Here is a 23,877-nt window from a genome sequence, read left to right as displayed (position 1 = left end):
TGGAGCCGTCATGTGGATAGAAAAATTTAAAAAAAAGTAGAGGAATTTGGCAGAAAAAATAACCTAACTTTTATAGATTGACACTACAACACCTGTCACTGACGCACTTCGACTGGATGTTATGAATAAAATGTCCTATGTCTTTGTTTGAATTTGTGATGTTGATTTTTAGTTTACAACGTTAGAGATTTCATGCGGATGACAATGTGAAATTCAATCAATAAATTATTTTTATAGTTCCCAAAAGTTGAGAGATGTTAGTTTCACGAGAAGACGATTCCATGGCTTCTTCGGAAAATGTTTCAATTCCGGGATTTACCAGGGTTGGTTATGGATAATAAACACTTTATTACATCATTTTTTATACCTGAAAAAAATTGGAATAACCCACATTTCTCATATCTTGAAATACAAGTTTTTCCTAATTCTAAAAAAGGAAAGTAATGGAGAAAATGCAATAGCAGGGAAAATTTACAGGCGAAGCACTCAGAAAATATGCAAACAGCAGACACATGTTGACATGTGTTTCTAGCTCATTAGCTGTCATCAGTATGGTATAGCCAAAGAAAAGGTTAGGCAACACTTGGTTCCAGGAACAACAACACAAATGTAGGAGTCATCAACAGAAGCCAGTTATACTTTGTGGTTTCGGTTAGGTCACCTCGGAGGAGAGATATGACTAGAGTCAACATGAGGCAGCTTCAGCTACCTGCTATGTTCTGACTGCTTTGTCCATAAATTTTCTGTGCTTTCAAATATATCCAATCCACTCGCTAAACTACCCCAAACATAATTTCTTACAGAATATCGTGTCCATTAATAATGATGATACTGAGGATATAATTACAACAAATGAAGAAACCAATTTAGTAGGATCAGTACGTAGAAGAGTACAAGTTACAGAAGGAAACATTCAAACAGGATCGCTTAATGTTTTATCAGCCAATTTAGAGGTAAATAGAAGTTGAGGAGGTAGTAATATATTTATGAAGCTAGTATAAATTGTTTTTGAAATGACATTAATTTCTAGTTGAAAACTATGATTTTGTTCAAACTGCACTTTACTGATGGGTAGTTTTTTCCTAGTGGGGTAGATAACTCATGGAAAAATGTCTTCATTTATTGACAAGTAATTTTTGAAGCATTCTTCTTTTATTTTGACCCCTTTTCTGTTTTACTTTTCAAAAAGGGCATTTTATTGAGATAATCTGTATATCAAAAAAGCATGTCGGTTGAAAAGTGGAACATGAATTCAATTCATTTAAGTGAAATACACACTAGACGAACTAAAACTCAGTTGTGATAGTGAAATTGAAATTATCAGAATCTTTGTAATACCTACAAGGTTGCATTCATAATCGAACTCAGACTATGATGATCTTACTTTGAATTGTTCATAAACCTACTTTAATATTATGAAGCTCATAGGCAGAAACATGCTTCAAGTAAACTCTGTTATTATGGGTATATTTGCATGTAGATCATGCAAAGAAGTAACTTTCAGACACATGCTGAAAAAATAGACCTCCAGAAACAACTACTCTCATGTAAACATTGAAATTAATTGCTTTCTTTCTTTTTTGGGAGATTCTCACATTTTTTGTATAAGATGGAGAAGTAGAAAGCCAATACATTTCTTTCCCAAAAAGTAAAGTTTTATTCAGACAGTTATTCATATTTTTTCATTTTCTTATACAGTGTGACCCATTTAAGATGGAAGCACCCTTATAAAACTTACTTTTTTTAACCGATTGGAATAATTTTTTTTTGTTAGGTAGATATTCAAAAAGTCTATTAGGACACCAAATATCATGAATAAATCTCAATTTCCAGGGCCAACTAATCTTATTTTTCAAGGTCAAAAATCTAAAAAAATTACTAGCGATTTTTTTAGAAAAACTCTGACTACACCACTGGATTTGTGACATTTTCAAATGGGTAACATGTAAATTACGTTGAAATGCGTCAATCAATAAAAAAGTTATAAAGGAATGAAATTTGAAAAATATGCCGTTTAATCAACCCACCAATTCATGTTCAGGAATTTTATGAAAATTCTGTATACTCCACTGGATTCAGGATGTCTTGAAATATTACTGATCACAGTTTCATCGAAATCTGTTCGGTAATAAAAAAGTTATAAAGGAATAACATTTGAAAAATATCTTGTTCAATGGAATTTTAGCAACGTTCTTACTACACCACTGGATTAGGGGCAATATTCAACAAAATATTATTTATTCAAATAAAATTCATGAAACGTTTATGGGAGAATCAATTTCCTTTCATAATGTATGTCGAACCATATCAATCAATCAGTTTATCACAACAAACTTTAGTGTCAATAATTTCAAATGAATCTACAGAAAACTAACTGTAAACTAGCTACAAACTAGCGGAAAACAATCTTTTATTCACAATCAATTTAAAAATAGAAACCAAGAAGATACCGAATTGAAAAATAAATGAGTGCAATTCATATTCTGGTGGCCTCCACCAAACTTCCATCCAATTCAATGCATTTATCATATCGCTTACGAATATTTTTTAAACTATTCCTCAATTGTTGTGGAGTAATTGCATCGCAAGCTTGCTGAATTCTGGTGCACAGTTCCACTCGATTCCTTGGTTGTGATTTGTAAACCTTTTGTGTAACATAACCCCAAAGGAAAAAATCGAGTGAAGTAAGGTCAGGCGATCTTGGTGGCCATCCAATTAATGTACTCCCCCTTCCTATCCAACGATTAGGGTAATTTTGATTCAGCCAACTCTTCACAATTCCCGCATTATGTATGGAACAACCATCTAACTGAAAATATAAATTTCTTGTTTCTGCAAGGGGAAGTTCATCTATTGCGTCCGAAAATTCATTCCTTAAAAATTGTAGGAAAATTGCGCCATTCATGTTGCCGTCGAAAAAGAATGGTCCAATTATCCTTTCATTCAGTATTCCACACCAAACGTTCACTTTTTATGAATACTGCCTTTTACAGTTTATTACCCAGTTAGAATTTTCAGTGGCCCAATAGCGAATATTTTGTGATGAAACCACTCCATTTGTTGTGAAACTAGCTTCATCACTAAATAAAATTTTCTTTAAAAATTGCCTGTCATTAAGATACTCGCCCTGGGCCCATAAGCAGAATTCCAATCGTTTTTCTTGATCACCTAGTTCCAGAGTATGTAAAAACTTTGATTTAAATGGCCTCAATTTATTTTTCTTCAGACATCGCCTAACATTCTCCCTAGGTAAGTTTAAATCTAAGCTGGCATCCCTCAAACTACTATTTGGATTATTTCTGAAGTAATCTAATATAGTCTGGTTATTTTCGTTCCTTCTTCGTATATTGTTCTTTAAAATATATGTGGTTACTGCTCCAGTCCGATTGAAAACTTGGTTTATTTTATGTACCGTGCTGTTACTTATGGCTGGACGATTTGGGTGTCTTTCATTGAATATTCTAGTTACTTCTCTTTCACTCCGGTAATCATCACCGGAAAGACGTATAATTTCGATTTTTTCTTGAATTGACAATTGAGCCATTATCTGTTTTTATATTGAAACACAAATTATTCAGTTCACTAATGGTGCGTAACAAAATGACAATTTAACAAAATGACAATTCATGCGCAAATAAATAGATGAGAAACTAAGTCACAGCTAACTTGTTTATTTCATTAATGCATTCTGAATAACAGGCAGTTAAAATTGCAAATCTCATTTTTTGCTATTCAACAAAAGGAAGAAATCACAGCTGATGTTACCTACTGGAATGATAATAATTATTATCCATTGCATATTTTTTTCGTTATAATTTCTATTGGGAGTACATTAGACTTGTCTTATATTGTTGAAATTGTTTTCATGAAGATTAACCAGGAGTTCTCTCCTGATTGTACTTGTTTATGTATCCACTCCACTTCGAGAAATACCTATAGACTATTTTTACCATCATGATTTTCAGATGTTATAATTGTACGACATTGCAATAATCACCCCAATAATTTTTTCAATAATCAACAGTGGTGTAGTAAGAACGTTGTTAAAATTTCATTTTACAACATATTTTTCAAATTTCATTCCCTCATAACTTTTTTATTACTGAACAGATTTCGATGAAACTGTGACCAGTGATATTTCAAGACATCCTGAATCCAGTGGTGTATTCAGAATTTTTATAAAATTCCTGAACATGAATTGGTGGGTTGATTAAACGACATATTTTTCAAATTTCATTCCTTTATAACTTTTTTATTGATTGACGCATTTCAACGTAATTTACATGTTACCCATTTGAAAATGTCACAAATCCAGTGGTGTAGTCAGAGTTTTTCTAAAAAAATCGCTAGTAATTTTTTTAGATTTTTGACCTTGAAAAATAAGATTAGTTGGCCCTGGAAATTGAGATTTATTCATGATATTTGGTGTCCTAATAGACTTTTTGAATATCTACCTAACAAAAAAAATCATTCCAATCGGTTAAAAAAAGGAAGTTTTATAAGGGTGCTTCCATCTTAAATGGGTCACACTGTATCTAAAAAAAAAAAATATTTTTTTTGAAAATCTATCTAAACACTCAGACTATAACATGAGCCACCTACTTCTTCTGAGTGTGTTTACAAACCCTGTTAAATCTTTGTGCTGCTCTAGGTTGTTATACAATAAACCACAATAAATCCATTGCCAAACATTTGCTTCATTTTCATTTTTGAATACTGTTTGAAAAATCTCTCTTGAATCACCACTATTATTATCTAAATCTCTTATTTATTTTTTCCTTACACCATTTCCATGTATCTTTAGAAATTCCGCAATCTCGCCACCGATGTGGAATGCTATCTATTTAATTGCATTTCAAACAGTTTTTGAACCCACCGCATATATTTCGTTTATTGCTTTGTATGCAACGGATTTCTATTTTGACGAAATATTAAGGTTTCCAATGATTTTCCATACAGTCCTCCAATTTATATTCGTAAATTTCTTTTCTATTAACGGTTTAATTATAATTTTTTTGGAATAATTTTGATGAATATCTTTTGTGGCCTTCATAATATTTTTGTTCCATACCCAAGCAGCTTCTCTAATAAACTCATGATACTTTTGAAGAGAATTTTGTATTTGAATATTTATGTCATTTTGAAATAAAACATTTAAGTACGACTTATATGAGATTTTGACTCCACAGGTTGCCCACGAATTTTGTAAAGTTTTAACAAACAGCGATTTTGCTTTCAGTTCAAAATTTGTTAGGTCCAGACCTTCTTGTTTAATTGTAGGTGTAGTTGCTCTATACCCACCCTATATAGGTGCCCACTTCAAATGTAATTCCCTATTCTGTTTTTCTGTTAATCAGCTGTTGCCCCCATAATTAATTTAATTTTCTGGATCTGTTGTTTAGAAACTGGTAATACTTACTTGTGCATACCATGCTTTATAGACTATATCATATTCACAAATTGAGAAATTTATTAGGTACGTTGGTGTATGTTGCCAAAACGGTTGGAGTTACATGTAGATAATATACCGTAAGATTGTTTAACTTAGATAGTTCTAAATGAAAGTCCGCGATAGCATATATCTACCTCTTATGTGGTAGCCACTATATGCAAAATACTGAGTCATACATACAATTAAATTGGATAATTTTTTTACAATACACATTTCATACTATCTGTCAAATTCTTATAAAAATTGATACAATTGTCGTTTTAAGTATTTGATATAGATAAACTTAGTCTTTTACACTAAGTAACGTGTCATCTGCAAGTAGATTGAGAAAATCACACTCATTGATATAGTATAGAAACAATGAAGGACCCAAGACACTTCCCTGTGATACAACAAAGTTATTGGTGAATACATTTTTCACTTTGATGATCTGTTTGTGATCTGCTAGGTAGTCCCTGATCCATTTCAATACAATACTTTGTATACCAATAGCTTTTAACTTATCAATAGTTTCAAAAGCTCTTTTCAAGTCCAAGGAAACTGCAACTACATCACCATCACCATTGTCAATTGATTTCTTCAATTTTATTATGGTTAACTGCGGTGATGCTTCGCTTGGATGATATTTTCTAAAGCCAGTTAATGTATTGATTGGTCTGAACTCCCATGCTTTGCTAGTGTTTTCCACCTTCTGACCAGCGGTTAAAATACTCGTTTTCAGCTGACTTGGAAATGTGCCTTAAAATAGTGAGATATTGATAAAGTATAATAATATATGACCAAAAACTCCAAAAGTCTGTTTTACGAATTTAGTGTCAATTATTTCACTAGCAGTCTCACTCTCCAGTTCATGTATGATTATAGAAAGCTCGGATGATTGAATTTGTTCGAATTCAGAAGAGTAACTGTTAACAGTGGTGAGGCTATTCCATTTTGGGGAATTTTCAATTGAGTTCAATATTTTTTCAATACTTTTAATGAAACATGTATTGAATAACTCAGAAATTTCCTACGTTTCTCTTACTATTTTTACCACATCATGGCACTCAAATTGAATTCTACCATCGAAACAAGAGACTTTAGTTTTTGTATCAACCAATTATTTTAGGGGTTTTCACATTGCTTTGGGATTATTCTTGTTGAGATCTACTCTATCATAGAATTACTGTTGTTTTTTTACTCTTAATAAGTTAACATACTCATTTCTCAATATTTTGACTTGTTAGTTTTGGAATGTCCTGTATGCTATGTCCCTTTTTTTCACTTTTACCTCTCATTTCCTAATCAAACCAAGGTATATTAGTTTTTTCAACCAATTTCCTCATAGGAGCAATTTTATTACTACTGATTCACACTGCTTTTTGAAATCTTCATAGAATTTTTTTCTGATTTATTCGGCCGTTACTTGATGAAGATCCATAGTAATTTCATAAACTACAACTCACGATTTGATGTGATATATTTTTCAAGTAAAGTTTGTGGAGATCAAATTGTGAGTTGCAGTTTATGAAATTCATAGAAAATATCTACATCTACACAATCCAACAGGAAGTTAACTAATATTAGCTCAAGGTGGATTTTATCCATATTGGTTGAATTAAGATATCTGTGTGGCTCAATTGCGTTAGTTGTAGAATTTGTGATATTAACATAATAACATCTTTCATAAGTAACAATAATATAGGCAAAATCATATTTAATGCAAAACCGTGACAGAATGAAGAAATCTGGCATAAATAGAATAGAGTGTAGTGAATGCTCTACAGTATATACAGGCCAGACCGGCAGAAATTTCGAAGTAAGACTCCATGAACACATTGGTGTAGACGAAAAATCTTCTATGTACGAACATCTACAAGAAACAAACCACAAAATAAGTGAGGAAAACCTGAAAATCTTACATACATGTAGTAAATGAAGGAAAATGAATTTGTTGGAAGCCATGAAAATCAATAAATCAATTGAAAACTCAAAATATAGAACCCTTAACGAACAAACAGATTTGTGTAGGTCTCCACTTTTGAAATTATAAAGATGACAACGCGATTAATCACAGTTTGAAGTTTATGTAGTTAGTATTAATGAATGTAGGTATATTTTTCATTACCTACTATCGGATATATATACTCCGATATTTCTATTTAGGTCAGTAGTGCTAGAACACTTGACAATGGTGAAAAAACCAATACCTTGGTCATATTAATATCAATACATTAAGTAAGTGGAAATTAGAAAAAGTATTTTATTCCTATATCTAATTGTAGTTGTGTAATTATTTATCAAATTTACAGATATAATGGAATGGTCTGTGATTTTAAGAACATCGTGAACTGTTGAAGTTACCTCGAAATTTATAAGAAATAATTTTTTTTCAGAGTTTGGATTATGACATCTGTGAAAACCATCTATTATTGGATGAAGAAAGGAAAAAAGGTTACAAGTTCATAGTTCAGAAAAGTACAGCCAGATGGTTTATTTTCCTTTTAATTGGGATGATAACAGCTCTTATAGCTTGCTTCATAGATATATCCGTAGAAGAGTTGTCTACCATAAAATATGCTTTCCTTAGCAAAAGTATCCTTTTCAAATGTATCTTAGTATTTAGTCTGTACTGAAGTTTGAGGGCGAGTTCTTTAAGACCATATTGAATTATATTTAACAGAAATTATCTTTTAATTGAGAATCCGAGAACTTGACGGCAGAAATTATCTTTTAATTGAGAATCCGAGAACTTGACGGCTTGATCAAAATTTGCCAAACCCAAATGATATGCACGTGTCTTGAAGTTGAAGAGGTAAACAACATGAAATATCTTGGTGTATATGTAGACCAACATCTGCGATGGGACGAACATGTAGATCAGACTGTTAAAAGACTTAGCAAATTATCTTATAAATTCTACCAACTCGAAAGTCTTTATAATAAGAAGCTATTAATAATGATATGCAACTCACTCGCCGAATCAGTTCTGAGGTATTGCATCATAATATGGGGTGGTGTCAGCAAAAACCTGTTACATAATGTAGAGGTAATGCAAAATACTATTTTGATATTTTTTTTTCAATCGTGAAGAAAGGTACTCCACTGTAGTTTTACACAAAGAATCAGACTTATTTGTTGTGAGAAAACTATAAACTCATCACTGCATACTATGGATACATAATAACCCTACCCCCAGCATAAATCATAACTATGAAACCCGAGCTAAACTTCATCAAAAAGCAAATGTCCCTCTCTGTAGACTAACTCGCACTCAGAGATTTATACCAGCCCAAAACTAATAAACGTAGTTCCTACAGAAATTAGAGCAATCTCTAATAAACACACAGGTCAAAACTAAAAGAACATCTAAATCAAAACTATGATGCATTGAAAACTGCATATGAACAAAGTTCATATAGAATCGAAGTTCTCTGTAGGTTATAGATATAAACTACATCCTATTGTAGTTAATACCTTGAATTGGTTTAACAATTCAGCGTCACCTTCTCTCTGACTGTCAATATCTCTTTCCACCAGCCTTCCTTTCAACTATCTGTACTATTTCTATTCACATTACCAGTATGAGTGTTTGCTTTATTATGAATGACAGCTCAGCCAACATCTAAGTTGTTTATAGGTTGATGACTGTAACTCAAGATCTGCTCAGGTAGCTCAGCCTTTAAAATGGCTTATTTATGATTCGAAGTATATAATCATCAAAATATGTAGTTACCTGAATAATATTCTTATCTTTCTATCTTCTAATTATGTTTTAAGGTGGGCATGTCATCATCTAATATAATGAAAAAATTGCACTTTCTGACAACAAGTCAAGGACGATTTGGAGTATTGTCAACACTGAGAAAGGCAGGCAAGTCATTTCAGAAAATTCTTTCAAAGGAATAAAAATCGAAGACAGACTGATAGTCTACCCACAAGAGGCTAGTAATCTGATGAATGATTTTTTCGTCACGGCAGCCGCAGAAAATGTTGGTAATACTCTGTGTAGTTTGGACTTGGCAAATGTGCCAGAAATTTTAAACTCAATTTACTTATCAGAAGTTACAGAAATCGAAGTATTAGACATTATAAATGGCCTTAAAAATAAATATTCATCAGGGGAAGATAACATTAGCAATGTACTACTGAAAAAAATCAGTGTGTACATTGTAAAACCTATAACATACGTATTGAATGAATCCTTGAAATACGGAACATATCCAACTAGACTGAAAACGGCAATTGTTATTCCTGTATTTAAAAAGGGTGATCCTCTAGTAATTGATAATTATAGACCTATCAGTCTGCTGTCTAGTTTCTCCAAACTATTTGAAATTGTTATGAGTGTTAGACTAATACCTTTCTTAGATGTTAATAAGATTATTGTGAACAACCAACATGGATTTCAAAAAAAAAAGTCGACAACCACAGCAATATTCAGTTTTGTTGAGAAGACTTTATCATTGCTTGATAATGATTCAATGGCACTTGGTGTTTTTTTTGGATCTATCAAAGGCTTCTGATTGTGTGTGCCATGCCATTCTGCTACAGAAATTGAAGAAAATGGGTATACGTGGCCCAGCACAGGATTGGTTTAGATCCTACCTCACAGGTCGCACCCAGAGGGTATGCATAAAGGACAATTCATTAGATCACCTCTCAGAAACTGCTTTAATATCAAGGGGAGTGCCACAGGGCAGTATATTAGGACCAATCCTGATCATTTTATATGTAAACGATCTACCATATATAGTCCATGATAAATCCTTTATATTAACAAATTATGCCGATGACACAAACGTTCTAATTGCTGGAAAAAACTATCAAGAATTGACTCAAAAAACAAATAACACTGTACTCCTACTATCAGATTGGTTCCAAAAAAACTCACTAATACTAAACACTGAAAAAACAAACTGCATACATTTTAAGCATAGTCGAAATACACGAGATTTCCCAGCACACATCGAAATCGATAACACGCAAATCTCTTTTGTTGAGTCCACCAAATTCCTGGGGGTCATCATTGATAGACACGTGTTGGATGAAACACATTTAACTGCTCTGCGGCAAGCTTAGTAGAGTTTGCTACTTTCTGAAGGAACTCCAAAAAGTCGTCAATCAGACTACCCTACGAACGGCATATTACGGTCATTTTCACTCCATCATGTGCTACGGAATTATATTCTGGGGCGGCACACACAATGAAGAGGTCTTTAGAATCCAAAAGAGAGCAATTAGAATTCTAGCTGGACTAAGAGTAAATGAATCTTGTAGAGGATATTTCAAAAATCTGAACCTTCTCACTCTAACAGCTGTATATGTGTTTGAGTGTCTGAACTATGTCTTCAAAAATAAATCACTATTTATACCTTATGGAAATGACAACTCGCACCACACGAGAAATAAGAATATATTCCGCTACCCTCAACATAAAACTACACTCCTAGAAAAAGGCTCTTTTTATAAATGTCTAAAACTTTACAACTTACTTCCTGAAAACATAAAAGACATTAAAGTGCACAATGTATTTAAACACAAACTAAAACAAATGCTTATTGCAGCTGAACAATATGGTTTGGAAGATGTGGATGAGGGCACTTTCAAGAGATAACTGTCTAGCAATATGTTATATGTTGTTCATAATACTTTTAATGTTTTTAACAAATCACTTCCCGATGTAATGGGATGAAAATGTACACTATTCCTTTTGACTTGTACTATACAAGTGTGCGAAATAAATATTCTATTCTATTCTATTATCAATCAAAAAATATAGTTTGATTATTCAATGTTTTATGTATCTCTATATGGAAAAGTGTGAAGCCAAAACCTTTCTCAAAAATTGAAGTATATTATTTCTTGATCATTGTCTTTAAAAAGCTTATCAATTTAACAATATGAAAGTTCAAGGTAAATTTATCATATCACAGACTCTTGCTGAATATAAATGATTCAACGGCTCTGATTTAGCTATCATGGTTTAAACAAGGACGCAAAGTGTCGGCCCTAAATGTATTCCAAAGATTCCACAAAAATTATGAATATATATCATAATCCTTGTTTTTAATGATTTCTTATACTATTTTTTGCAAAATTTGTACATAATATTAGCCTAAGTCAATTCATATAACAAAAGTGTAATTGATCACGACTGTTCATGAATGATATTTGAGAAAGATAATATTTGGGGATTTTTGAAATTTTTGGTATGTTTGTTTGTGCACACTAATCTCAAAAATGACTCAATTGATTTGTGTACTGTTGCTAAGGATCTCGTTATCTTAGGGTCTTTCGGGGTTGTAGGAGCAAATGAAACAGATGTGGCCAATTTATTCGAGTGGTCAGATATTATACCAACGAGAGTTTGACAGAACTAAAACTATATAAATTGGCCAAGTCGATCGGATCCACATCTGTTTCATATGCTCCTACAACCCAGAAAAATCCAGAGATAAAAAGATCCTTAGCATCTGGCGCCCAACGTGGGGCGTCTGTCTGTTTAGTATTCTTCTGTGATTTTCCTTCCTGTAGCTGGATTATTTCCTTTTATCATTGACTAGTTTTTGAAATTCGGGCTCTTCATCTGGTCATCCCTGTGACCTTCCTTCCTGCATGCTATACAGAAGGGCTCTTTGTTGCACTCCTTTGCCATGTGCCCCTCAGCCATACAGTTCCTGGACCTATCCTCTCCAGTTCACTCTTATATCTAGTATCCAAAACCCAGACATCTATGGCATCTGCGGATGTGTATTCTTTTAGTGATACGAGAGGGTGCCCATCTTATTCGTACCGTTCTCCTTTTGTCCATTTCCTCCGCTAAATCTTTCTTGAGTAACAGCATCACTACTTGATCTTTTTTTGTTCAGCCATGTCCCTTTATAAAGCCTCCGTGTCCTTATCAGGTTCGATGTTGGTCACATGGACGGTAACCCCGTAATTCCTCCCAGTTCTGAGTTGTCAGTGTCTCGATGTTCATCCCTTCCACGGCGCCTTCCGTTACCCTCGCGATGATCTCGTGCTCAGCGCTGGTAGCCTTGGGCTGTTCTATCCAAAGCTTTTTTTCTCCTGCAACCTCCAAAGATTTCATTCCCGTTCGAGGCTGCTTTTTCTTATAATAATACTTGGCCATATAATAATACTTGGCTAGTTTTTCTTTATTCATTCTGGTCTGACGAGCCGTTACGGAAAATCTGTTTACACCTGCAGAGCCCCGCATGCAGGAATAACGCTAAGGATTCAACCGGGTCGCCCGGTCCGGTGCTTATTCCTCGAGGCACACTTTATTATCCTGTGTCATGTCTGTAATAAGAATAGTAATAGTATCCCTCGGATACCCTAATAGCGTCGGGGTCGGAAAATAGCAAGAGTTGGTCAAGAGAGACGTGGAGTAAGTATAAAAGCTATCCCACTCAAGACAAGTTGAAGTAAAGTGGGAACGAGAAAGACAAGCTCATCCCATTTTTTCGGGTTTGGGACCAGCTTCAAAGACGATGTTCGCCGATTTGGCAGCTCACAACTTCCTCGGCAGCTCACAACCCCCTCGGTAGCACACAACCCCTTCGATAGCTCACAACCCCCTCGGTAGCTCACAACCCCTTCGGCAGCTCACAACCCCCTCGGTAGCACACAAACCCTTCGGTAGCTGACAACCCCTTCGGTAGCTCACAACCCCTTTGGTAGCTTACACCCCCTCAGCAGCTCACAATCCCCTCGGTAGCACAGAACCCCTTCGGTAGCTCACAACCCCCTCGGTAGCTCACAACCAACCCCTTCGGCAACTCACAACCCCCTCGGTAGCACACAAACCCTTCGGTAGCACACAAACCCTTCGGTAGCTCACAACCCCCTCGGTAGCTCACAACCAACCCCTTCGGCAACTCACAACCCCCTCGGTAGCACACAAACCCTTCGGTAGCACACAAACCCTTCGGTAGCTGACAACCCCTTCGGTAGCTCACAACCCCTTTGGTAGCTTACACCCCCTCAGCAGCTCACGACCCCCTCGGTAGCTCACAACCCCTTCGGCAGCTCACAACCCCTCGGTAGCTCGGTAGGTATTAATGGAATTCTAATATACTTCTCGAATGTCTATCTAATGGAAGAAAAACATACCAATCCGTTGAAAAGGGCACAGTTTATAAGGGTGCTTCCATTTAAAATGGGCCACACAGTATGAGCTGAACTTGTTTTAATTGTTATACATTTAATTATATTTTCCTTAAATAATACTATTAGATATGGACAAATATGTGACACAAGGAAAACTACACATACCATATCTTTTTTGGGTCATTTCCAATATCGTTCCTGTTTTGATTGGCTCGATATTAGTTGCCTATGGTGAACCGATAGCAGCAGGAAGCGGAATCCCTCAAGTAAAATGTTACTTGAATGGAGTGAAAATTCCCAGAGTAGTGAGAATAAAAACACTAGCTGTAAAAAGTATTGGCGTTATTTGCTCTGTGGTGGGAGGGCTTGCCGGAGGAAAAGTAAGCGAAACGCTCGTCGAAAGACAATAATTTTGATCAGGCGTGGTAAAAGTGTTTTTAAAAGTGTTAAACAACAATAATCATTTCCAGGAAGGTCCCATGATTCATTCAGGAGCTGTAGTGGCAGCTGGCATATCACAAGGCAAATCGAGTACATTCAATAAAGACCTTAATATTTTCCGATACTTTCGAGAAGATCACGAGAAAAGAGATTTCGTATCAGGTGGCGCTGCTGCTGGTGTTTCAGCAGCATTCGGTGCTCCCGTAGGTAAAAACGTTTTGTTTTTCAGAACATCTAAATCTAAGGAACTGCTGCATTTAAAATTCATTTTTAGGGGGTGTCTTATTCAGTTTGGAAGAAGGAACAAGTTTTTGGAACCAGGGTTTAACATGGCGAACGTTTTTCGCTTCAGTAGTGTCAACATTCACACTTAACATAGTTCTGTCAACATATCACGGTGTTCCTGGAAATCTTAATTTCCCTGGCTTACTCAACTTGGGTAAATTTGATTCATTCAGCTATGAATTCTTCGAATTGCCAATATTCCTGATAATGGGAGCATTTGGCGGACTCTGTGGAGCAATGTGGAACCATATCAACTTCAAAATCACAGTTTTCCGTATGAGGTTAATCACAATAAAATTTTAGTAGAATCTATCTTATTCAATTATTCTAGGTATATACGACAGAGATGGTTGAAAGTCATTGAGGCTTGCATTGTAGCCGCTGTAAGTGCAACTGCAGGTTGTCTCATGGTGTTTATAATAAATGATTGCAAACCTCTCGGCCAAGATCCAACAAAATATCCAACTCAGGTATAAAACTGTTTTATATTAACATTCATTAATTTATATGTGTTTTCGTATTTTTTAGGTATACTGTCTTGATGGACAATACAACGTTTTAGCTAGCATATGGTTTCAAACTCCCGAGGCATCAGTTCGATCTTTATTTCATGACCCTCCTAATACTCATAATGCTGTTTCTCTCATTTCATTTGTTGTCGTTTATTTTTTACTTGCTTCATGGACATTTGGACTGTCAACTTCGAATGGTCTATTTATACCAACTTTATTAACTGGGGCTGCTTGGGGTAGGCTGGTATCTATTGGTTTATCCTATGTTTTTCCAACGTTTGTAAGAGTAATCGATAATATTGTGGCTTGAAATTATACAGTTTAAACCCTTTTCAAGGAACTAGTTCATCCTGGAAAATATGCTTTGATTGGAGCTGCCGCTCAGCTAGGAGGAGTTGTCAGAATGACTATAAGTTTGACTGTGATAATAATGGAGACTACTGGGAATATAACATTCGCCCTACCCCTCATTATAACACTTATAGCGGCAAAATGGACTGGAGACTATTTCAATGAAGTAAGATGAATATGATTCTAGTTGGTTTAATGAATGTGTAACTTTTCATTTTATACTGTTTGCGAGAAAATCAGAACGCAAAGAAACCCTGTTTGTTAATTTCAACTTGTATTTTACATTTACACAGATCTGGACTTCTTCTGCAGCAATTCTCCAAATAAATTAATCATAATGCTGACACTCCAAAATCCATATCGTTTTTTTCACTGTTAGATACACAAATTGATGTATACAGTACAGTCATAGACTTGTTTTTCATAGTAAATGTCGCAGAGTGAGGTACAGATAGAGATATCTACTTTTACTAATGTCATACTCAGAAACGGCATATTGTTAGTCAGGTAAATGCGCAACTTTGTCCCAGTTTAACCATCTTCGTATCTCTCATAGTTTCCGAGATTCCAGTGGCGAAGATCGAATTTGAAACACCTTGCATATGTGAAGGTTAAATCATATTTTCAATTTGCCAATTTTAACTAATTGTTAGGTAAGAAAGTGAAACAAATTGAATTAATTTGAAAAAACTAGGATATCAAAAAAAATAAAAAAATAGATGAACTTGACATACGTTGAATATTCAGAGGTTTTGTATACGCGGGAAGATCGTCTTTGATGCGTCTGGCAGGACTGTTACACATAAGTTCCAGGTGGCTACTGCTGGAGACTGTTGGAGTCCTGGATCTCAAGAATCAGAGGAGTCTAGTTGAAGGAGTGTAAAGGAAAAGCTTTGAGTTCCTTGATAGTTTCTGGACATAGGATTTCAGTCAAGAGTTGTAAGGTTTAGTGCATTAAATCCCAGGGTAAAACCCTGTATTCTGTAACTTTTTCTATTGAAGCAACTATTGGAAAGTGTAGAAAATTTCAGAACTTTGGCACCCTAATTTTTTAATAGTGACAGTTTAATTTCAATATTAATTATTCATTATTTTTATTCATTCGTTTCGAGGTTAAGGATGCAACACCCTATTAAAACTATTCTTCTTCCTAATTTTGATCCCAGTTTCCAGATGGCGCTATTATGACCAGAACTCTTTTTATTATAGTGATAACAATAACAAAAAATTTGTCCAGGGAGTACAAGAGTCTTGTTTTACACAATACCGTACTCCATTTTTGTCTTAATATATTTTCATTCACTATTTAACATATACAACACGTATTAAATCATCATCTTCTTCATATATATTCAATTGTTCTGATCCTACTCTCACATGAACATCCGGTCCACCTCGGCCTCCAACCGGCATGAATGGGAGTAGGTGTTATATATTTATTACTGGAGTTTTTTCCCAACACCAAATCGTTATTTTTAACACCTCGACACGTGTTTCGATCACCAAGTGATCATCTTCAAAGAGGAAGATTAACCTAGGTCTAGTTTAAGAATGCTATTACTTTGAAATATTTGCTTGTATCAACACCATTTTTAACGAGCGCACTCGTCTTTATCATTGAAAACTTGCTCCACAAAGTTGACGAGTTCCATATTTATGGTTTCTATTCTAGATAGGCTAAGAAGACGGTTTCGCTGAAATTTCCTTTGACGTTTTCAAGTCTACACCAGCTAAGAAAATTAGAATGTGCGATGTCGTATTGCTGAGCCGATTTTTTTAGTAACAATTCTATTGAAGCTCTTTTTGCAGCCTCTTCAATATCGTCAGGAACACGCAATTCCTCACTATTGTTCTTCATTATGCAAGACATTAAACACCAGCAAGAAATTTAATAGTGACTTTTAATAAAACACTTGAGCTGTAAACAATACTGTTTGTTGATAACCAGAATTAAATTTTTTTGATATGTTAATTGTCTAAAAATTGAAATGAAGCAGCTCTGAAGTCATCATTATAGATACTAAGATTAATGGCTGTATAAGTAAAACCTTAATTTTTACTTTTATTATTGTTTTCTAGAACTGAATAACTAATGTGTATGAATAATCCAATTCTAGTCTAATTATTCAAGTAAAAGATTGAGTATATTGAAGGTAGAACTCGTACATCAGGCAGAGATTAAAACCAAAATAACTACTGTTCTTAAACACCAGAACTGCAACACTCTTTTCGATGCGCGTTTCACTTATGTCTTCAGGAGATGAAGTAGACTTCAACTTCACGATGCGCGTCAAGCAGAGTGTTGCAGTTCTGGTGTTTGGGAACAGTTTTTGTCAATAGTTTTAAGAATAAAGAGTATTTCAGTTCATCTTGCAATGTATCTCATTTTTCAGGGAATATATGATACGCTGATACAGTTGTCAGGGGTTCCTTTACTACCTTGGGAACCTCCGCCATTAGTATATAATATATATGCAAGTGAGGTTATGTCTCATCCTGTGGTAACGCTGAGATGTGTTGAAAATGTTGGACATATTGTGGAACTACTGAAATTGACTACCTATAATGGTTTCCCTGTAGTAGATCCACCTCTATCTGATCAGGTGAACCTTTTATTTTTGATAAAGTTCTATATTACATGTGGTGTTTTTCGTACTTTTCCAGTCTGAAGTCACCACTTATGGTCGAATACGTGGTTTGATATTACGATCTCAGCTGATTGTTATTCTACAAAGCAAAATATTCAATGAGACTTCAGACGATTGGGACAATATAACGGCTTCATTTTTCAGAAATCAATACCCAAGATATCCAACGATTGATGTACGTAGCTTCATTTCGTAATTACTTGCAATTAATTTGATTCATTTCAGAAAATTCACTTGACAGAACAAGAAAAAACATATTTTATTGATTTGAGACCCTTTATGAATCCATCTCCATATACTGTGCTTCATGTAAGTTTTTCACTAGGAATGAAGTGAACTGAACTAAAACGAATGTTTTTATATGTATTTTTTTCAGTCTTCGTCTTTACCAAGAATGTTCCGTTTATTTAGAGCTCTTGGATTGAGGCACTTACCAATAGTCAATGATTCTAATGAGGTAAATAAATTGTTCTTTACTTTCTGTATCACCAAACATTTTTCATATTCACTTTCTGTCATTATTTCAATATTCTAGACAACTTTTTGAAATGATACTCTTTTTAATGGAAAATCTTCTATATGATTATTGTCTCTAGATTCTAGACAACTTTTTGAAATGATACTCTTTTTAATGGAAAATCTTCTATATGATTATTGTCTCTAGATTTTAATTAGAGATGTGCCGAATAGTGGTTTCACCTAATAACGAATACTATTTGGGTTAACCTTTGGAGGTTTAAAAGTAAATGCTGTTTTAGGAAGGAATGTGAATTTGAGGTTGAAAAAAAATGTTGATTTCAAGTTTAAAAATATTGAGTCATTTAAAGTTTGGAAATATATGTTTAATTGAAGTTTAATTGAATTATTTTAGCAGCTTTATCAATACATTTTTCATAGAATTTTTTTGACAACATGAGTCTTATACAGTGTGTAAAAGCAAAATGGAATAAATTCATTATTTCGGTTACGGTACATATTTTAACAAAATCCCGAAATACATCAAATTTAAATTATAATTTGACATACTTCAACGGAAAAATGCTACCCCTACCTTCAACCCCCGTCGAATGACAGGTACAACCCCCAATTTTTCAAATGGGAAGTATAGGCTTGTGATATATCGTTTGAAAAGTCTCTTCATTCTCTATTAAAAATGTTATCGCTTTCAAGTTCATTGCAACAATAAAGATAAAATAATATCATGTGGTTATCGAAATTCGATAAAATACACTCAAAACTTATTTCATATTGAGGAAATATTACTGTGGAGTTTTTTCTCAACACCAAATCGTTATTTTTAACACCTCGACACGTGTTTTGATCACCAAGTGATCATCTTCAAAGAGGAAGATTAAATCTTCCTCTTAAGGAAGGAATCCTTAAGAGGAAGATTAAATGTTCCTTCCTTAAGAGGAAGAGGATCACTTGGAAGATTTAATCTTCCTCTTTGAAGATGATCAATTGGTGATCGAAACACGTGTTGAGGTGTTAAAAATAACGATTTGTAATATTCATTACTAACCAAAGGTTCCAAACAGTGCATCATAAGTTCATATCGAGGTATTGCTAATAAGAAAGTAAGCAAAAACCATAGCAATATTCTTTTTGGATAGTAAATAATCCTTTAAAAAACTGTAAATAATTTCCGTGGCAACGTTATTTTAAAACGCCTTGTCCACTTGTTTTGTATATTACAACATTAGTTGTCAGTATTTTAATTTAGATTTAAAGTACGTTAACTTCAAGTCTGACAAATGGTTAGATTAACGGAAATGCATAAAATAACAGTTTTACAAATGATTGGTTGCGGAGATAAAACCCGAACACAACAGTAAGTAACTCGCCTCTTTCATGAGAAATTTCCTAATTGAACGCCCATATCTCGAGGAACAATAAGCAAAGTAGAGAAACAGTTTCGCGAGCTTGGTCATGTGGGGCAGATAAAAAATGCAGTTGCCAATGCAATGAGTTATGAACTCAAATTAGATGTGATGCTTGAGTTAGAGGAAAACCCACATACATCGAGTAAACAGGCATCCACTACATTCAATGTTATTCATACATCGAGAGTAAACATATTAAAATAAAATAAAATGCATCCCTATAAAATGATACCTACTTAGAAGCTCATGGAAGACGATTTTGACAGAAGAACTGATTTTTGTGAGCAAATTATGGACATGTTGGATAACAAGATCATCCAATTAGAAGACGTTATGTTTTCTGATGAGTGTACTTTGCCTCTTAACGGTCATGCTAATCGGCAAAATTGCCAATAGTGGTCAACGGAAAATCCTCATTGGATGAGAGAACACACGCAATATCCTCAAAAGGTTAATGTTTGGACACGGATTGTAGGAAACCATATCATTAAGGGCAACTTGAATGGCAATAATTATTTGGCACTACTTCAAAATGATGTCATTCCAAGTTTAGCAAATTTATATCCTGATTCCAGGAAACCTTCAAGATCCAGTGAATACGATATGATTTCAGCAAGATGGAGCACTACCACATTTCCCAATCGGTGGATAGGGAGGCGAGGATCGATTGAATTGTCAGCGCGATCACCTGATCTTTCATCATTAGATTTTTTATGGGGATATGTGTACAAAACTAAACCTTCAGATTTGAATGACTTAAAAGAACGAATAACGCTTGCGATTAGGTCGGTCACGCCTAAAATGTTAGAAGACAGTTTTATTTGAAATTTGGATATTGCCAAGACGATTGCGGCGAACATTTTAAAAATCTGCTTCGTTAAAATTCATAGTTCTTTTTCGTATTTTACATTTCATTACGTTTTGCATTACATTTTAGTTTTTGAGTGTATTTTATCGAATTTCGGTAACCAAATGATTGTAATTTATTTTTATCTTAATTGTTGCAATAAACTTGAGAGCGATAACATTTTTGATTAGAGAATGAAGAGACCTTTCAAACAATATATCACAAACCTATATTTCCCATTTAAAGAATTGGGGGTTGTACCTGTCATTCGAAGGGGGTTGAAGGTAGGGGTGGCATTTTTATTCCATTTGGCTTTTACACACTGCATAAGAAGTTTTGTCTTCTAGTTTAATACTGTGTCGTGTAGCCAAGAAAATGGAAATACTGGAACCGATTATATTCGGCACCAAAACCAAATGATTCGGCCGAATACAAATAGTGAAAAAGATGCCGAATACCGAATACCAAACGAATATTCGACGCGTCACTAATTTTAATGAAATAATTCTACCTAACACAAATTTACGAGATCTGTTCTGTAGTGTAGGCCCACATGTGATTCTTTGTACATCCTCCCGAGGAGTTGTCCTCCTAGGTCATTGTCCACCTTCCTTTACAGCCTTTATTCAAGACGGAGCTTTTGGCGCCCGCCACAGGAAGTGCCCTTGCCATTGGAGGTGGAGTGGGGGAGGAGGAGGGTGTACTTATAGTTGCTGCAACTCCTGCCTCCTTTGCTCTCTGTCTCTCTTTTTGACCTCGGCGTCGCAAATGCGCTTACGCCTTGGCCTTTGTATTACATAACAAGGTGATCTGCTATGTCCAGCCTCATTCCAAGCGGTAGATTGGGGTGGACATTCCTGTTCACCAGCCACCGCCTTAGATTGAGGTGAGCACTTCTATCCAGCCTCGGGATTGGTTTTTGTTTTGTTGTTTCTGTTTTTGTGTTTGTTTCATTCATGTGTGATCCCACGAGTAGCAAGAGAAAAGTTGGTTACCTCTGGCAGAGCCCCGCATTACCATTGGTAGGCTGATTACAATAAGGTTTCGCTCAGTTCCCCAAGGGGATCGTTCGTGACAGCATATCACCCTGCGGCCATTCAGCTGTCGGCACGATTCCTTCACCTTAGCTTGGGTAGGCATGTTTCGCAAAGGCTTTTGGGGAGCTTTAGTTCCCCTCGCCCTACTTATTTCTGCCACTGGCCAGGAGTCCGGCGACCCGTCTGTAAGGCCACGGGACCAACAAACTAAACATCCTAAACAGCTGAAACCTCATATGTTCGAGACGAGTGTACCAACTTAAAAGAATAAAAAAAAGCTAATCGAACGTAGTCGCCCGCGAAATTTGAACATTCACCTTAGTTTTTGAACAGACCCGGTAGCTGTTTTTTATTTGCTAAGTTTGAATATTACTGGAGTTTTTTCCCAACACCAAATCGTTATTTTTAACACCTCGACACGTGTTTCGATCACCAAGTGATCATCTTCAAAGAGGAAGATTAAAACTAGAAACTAATGCGAGCTAACCCTATCTATGCTATATAGGTAACCCATACAGGTAAACCATCCAGGCGTACCAACCATACAGGTATACCAACATAAATTAATTTTACAATTTTGCCTTATCTATTATTTTACAATCTGTTTAAAAAATCTATTTAAAATCTGTTTTTCCGTTAACCAGCTGTCGCACCCCTACGAACGACAACCCTCAGAAGTCGAAACTTGTGCGAGCTAAGGATTAACGAGGTCTTACCTTTTAACGTGTGATTCCTAACACGGGTTGGACGGTAGCAAGTGAAGATCGATCGTTCAGACTAGGGCTTGAACCACCGACCAACACGGCAGTCAATTCGAGTGAGTGAACAAAGCACCCACGCCGAACCGCTTGGCTACCGACTGACAATATATGTTTATATAAAACAATTTTCAGCTATATAAAAATTAATTTCGCAATACTGCCTATCCAAATTTATTTTTTCAATGTGTCCTTATGTAGTAATCAGTAAACCCAACAACATTATTTTATTTTATTTTAACAAGCTATATAGTATGCTCTTTGGTATAGGTCTGTCATTGTTATTCATGATATTATTGTTTTACTTATTTCTACACTCTCATAGGCATCTAGTTGCCCGTTATTGTTAACATGTCTAACTAATCTTAATGAACTGAAGTCTATAGAATGGTTTTGTTGCAAAATATGATGGGCGACTGCTGATTTTTCAGGTCTTCCATATTTTAAGTGTGTTGTGTGTTCCTTATATCTTACTTTAATAGATCTTTTTGTCTGTTCATAATATTTTGCTAAGTTTGTTTTGAATATTTGGATTCAGAGGTGTATTTATCTCTCAGTTCAATGTGGCTTTGAAAAAACTGACTGATATTTTTTATCTTTTCCAGGTTATTGGAATGGTGACTAGAAAAGATTTGGCCCGATATAGGGTTTGGAAACACAGATGCCATATGGGTGTAGAAGAATTATTAATTTCCAAAGAAATATAAAATGGTTAGATATAACCATTTGTATATATGTAACAACTTGTAGGTTAACTGAAATCCTGTGAATTTATAGTTAAAGCATAAGTAATTTGTTAGAATTTATGTAAAATATATTTTTTTAAATATCATTCGAACTAATATAAAGAAGAAAGATTTGTTTATGTGTTTGTTATTTATAACCAACCCAATTTTTAAAGTTCTTTCTCAATATAATATAAAGCAACATTAAGATCAAGTAACATGGGCTGTATTTTACATTAAAAAAATTAGATATCCCTAAAAAAATCGCTAAAATGTATTCCAAGGTAACAAATTTTTACCTTTGAAAGTCTATTATTTATTTCGAATAACCAATATTTATCTAGTGTCAAATAACTTAAGAAAAGTCGAAAAGGGATTTCAAATTATTAGGATACATAAAACTTATAACTAGTTAAATATAATACAATACAGTCTGTGGGAATCAAATTCACCCGGATTCGGTTTTGAGGGAGGATTCTGAATTATATTCAAAATTTTTCTTCAAAAACTATTTGTTAATGAAGGCTCAATACTATTGCAAGCTAATAACAAAGGAATGTGAGAATACCCAGGTTTAAGCGACAGCATCTGTATAGTGATCTGAAATCATTGAAAGCCATTAACATAAAAACAACTTCAATAAAGCAGGGAAAACTCGGATCCGTAGAAAAATAATCTGTTTTTTCGTCAACCAGCTGTCGCTCCTCTACGAATGACAACCCTCAAAAGTTGGAACTTGCGCGAGTTGAGGATTAACTAGGTCTTGCATCTTAATGTGTGTTTCCTAGCACGTATTGGATGATAGGCAGTGAAAATCGATCGTCTGGCATCGCGGCTCAAACCA

The 23,877-nt window shown here is 34.8% G+C and overlaps 1 protein-coding gene across 2 annotated transcripts; it reads left to right on the top strand.

Annotated features, from left to right (window-relative positions):
- Positions 1–100: 100 nt before the first annotated feature.
- On the top strand, positions 101–23,140 carry ClC-b (chloride channel protein 7). 2 transcript variants are annotated; one of them, XM_074184782.1, is made up of 14 exons: positions 101–323; positions 804–953; positions 7,828–8,026; positions 13,673–13,926; positions 14,017–14,194; positions 14,262–14,553; positions 14,604–14,742; positions 14,801–15,064; positions 15,122–15,301; positions 17,529–17,738; positions 17,800–17,958; positions 18,009–18,092; positions 18,160–18,240; positions 22,914–23,140. In XM_074184782.1, the coding sequence occupies exons 1-14, from the start codon at positions 255–257 to the stop codon at positions 23,013–23,015; spliced, it is 2,361 nt and encodes a 786-aa protein (XP_074040883.1). In that variant the 5' UTR covers positions 101–254; the 3' UTR covers positions 23,016–23,140. The 2 variants fall into 2 exon arrangements, with proteins under 2 accessions (XP_074040883.1, XP_074040884.1); XM_074184783.1 differs by lacking the exon at positions 14,801–15,064.
- The last annotated feature ends 737 nt before the right edge of the window (positions 23,141–23,877 follow it).

The sequence above is a fragment of the Leptinotarsa decemlineata genome, unplaced genomic scaffold, assembly GCF_025532065.1.
Source record: "Leptinotarsa decemlineata unplaced genomic scaffold, Ldec_3_MD MMD2_tig00026358_RagTag_RagTag, whole genome shotgun sequence".
Taxonomy (NCBI): Eukaryota; Metazoa; Arthropoda; class Insecta; order Coleoptera; family Chrysomelidae; genus Leptinotarsa; species Leptinotarsa decemlineata.
The sequence above is the reverse complement of the archived record's forward strand: the minus strand, read 5'-3'. Positions and strand labels throughout refer to the sequence as shown.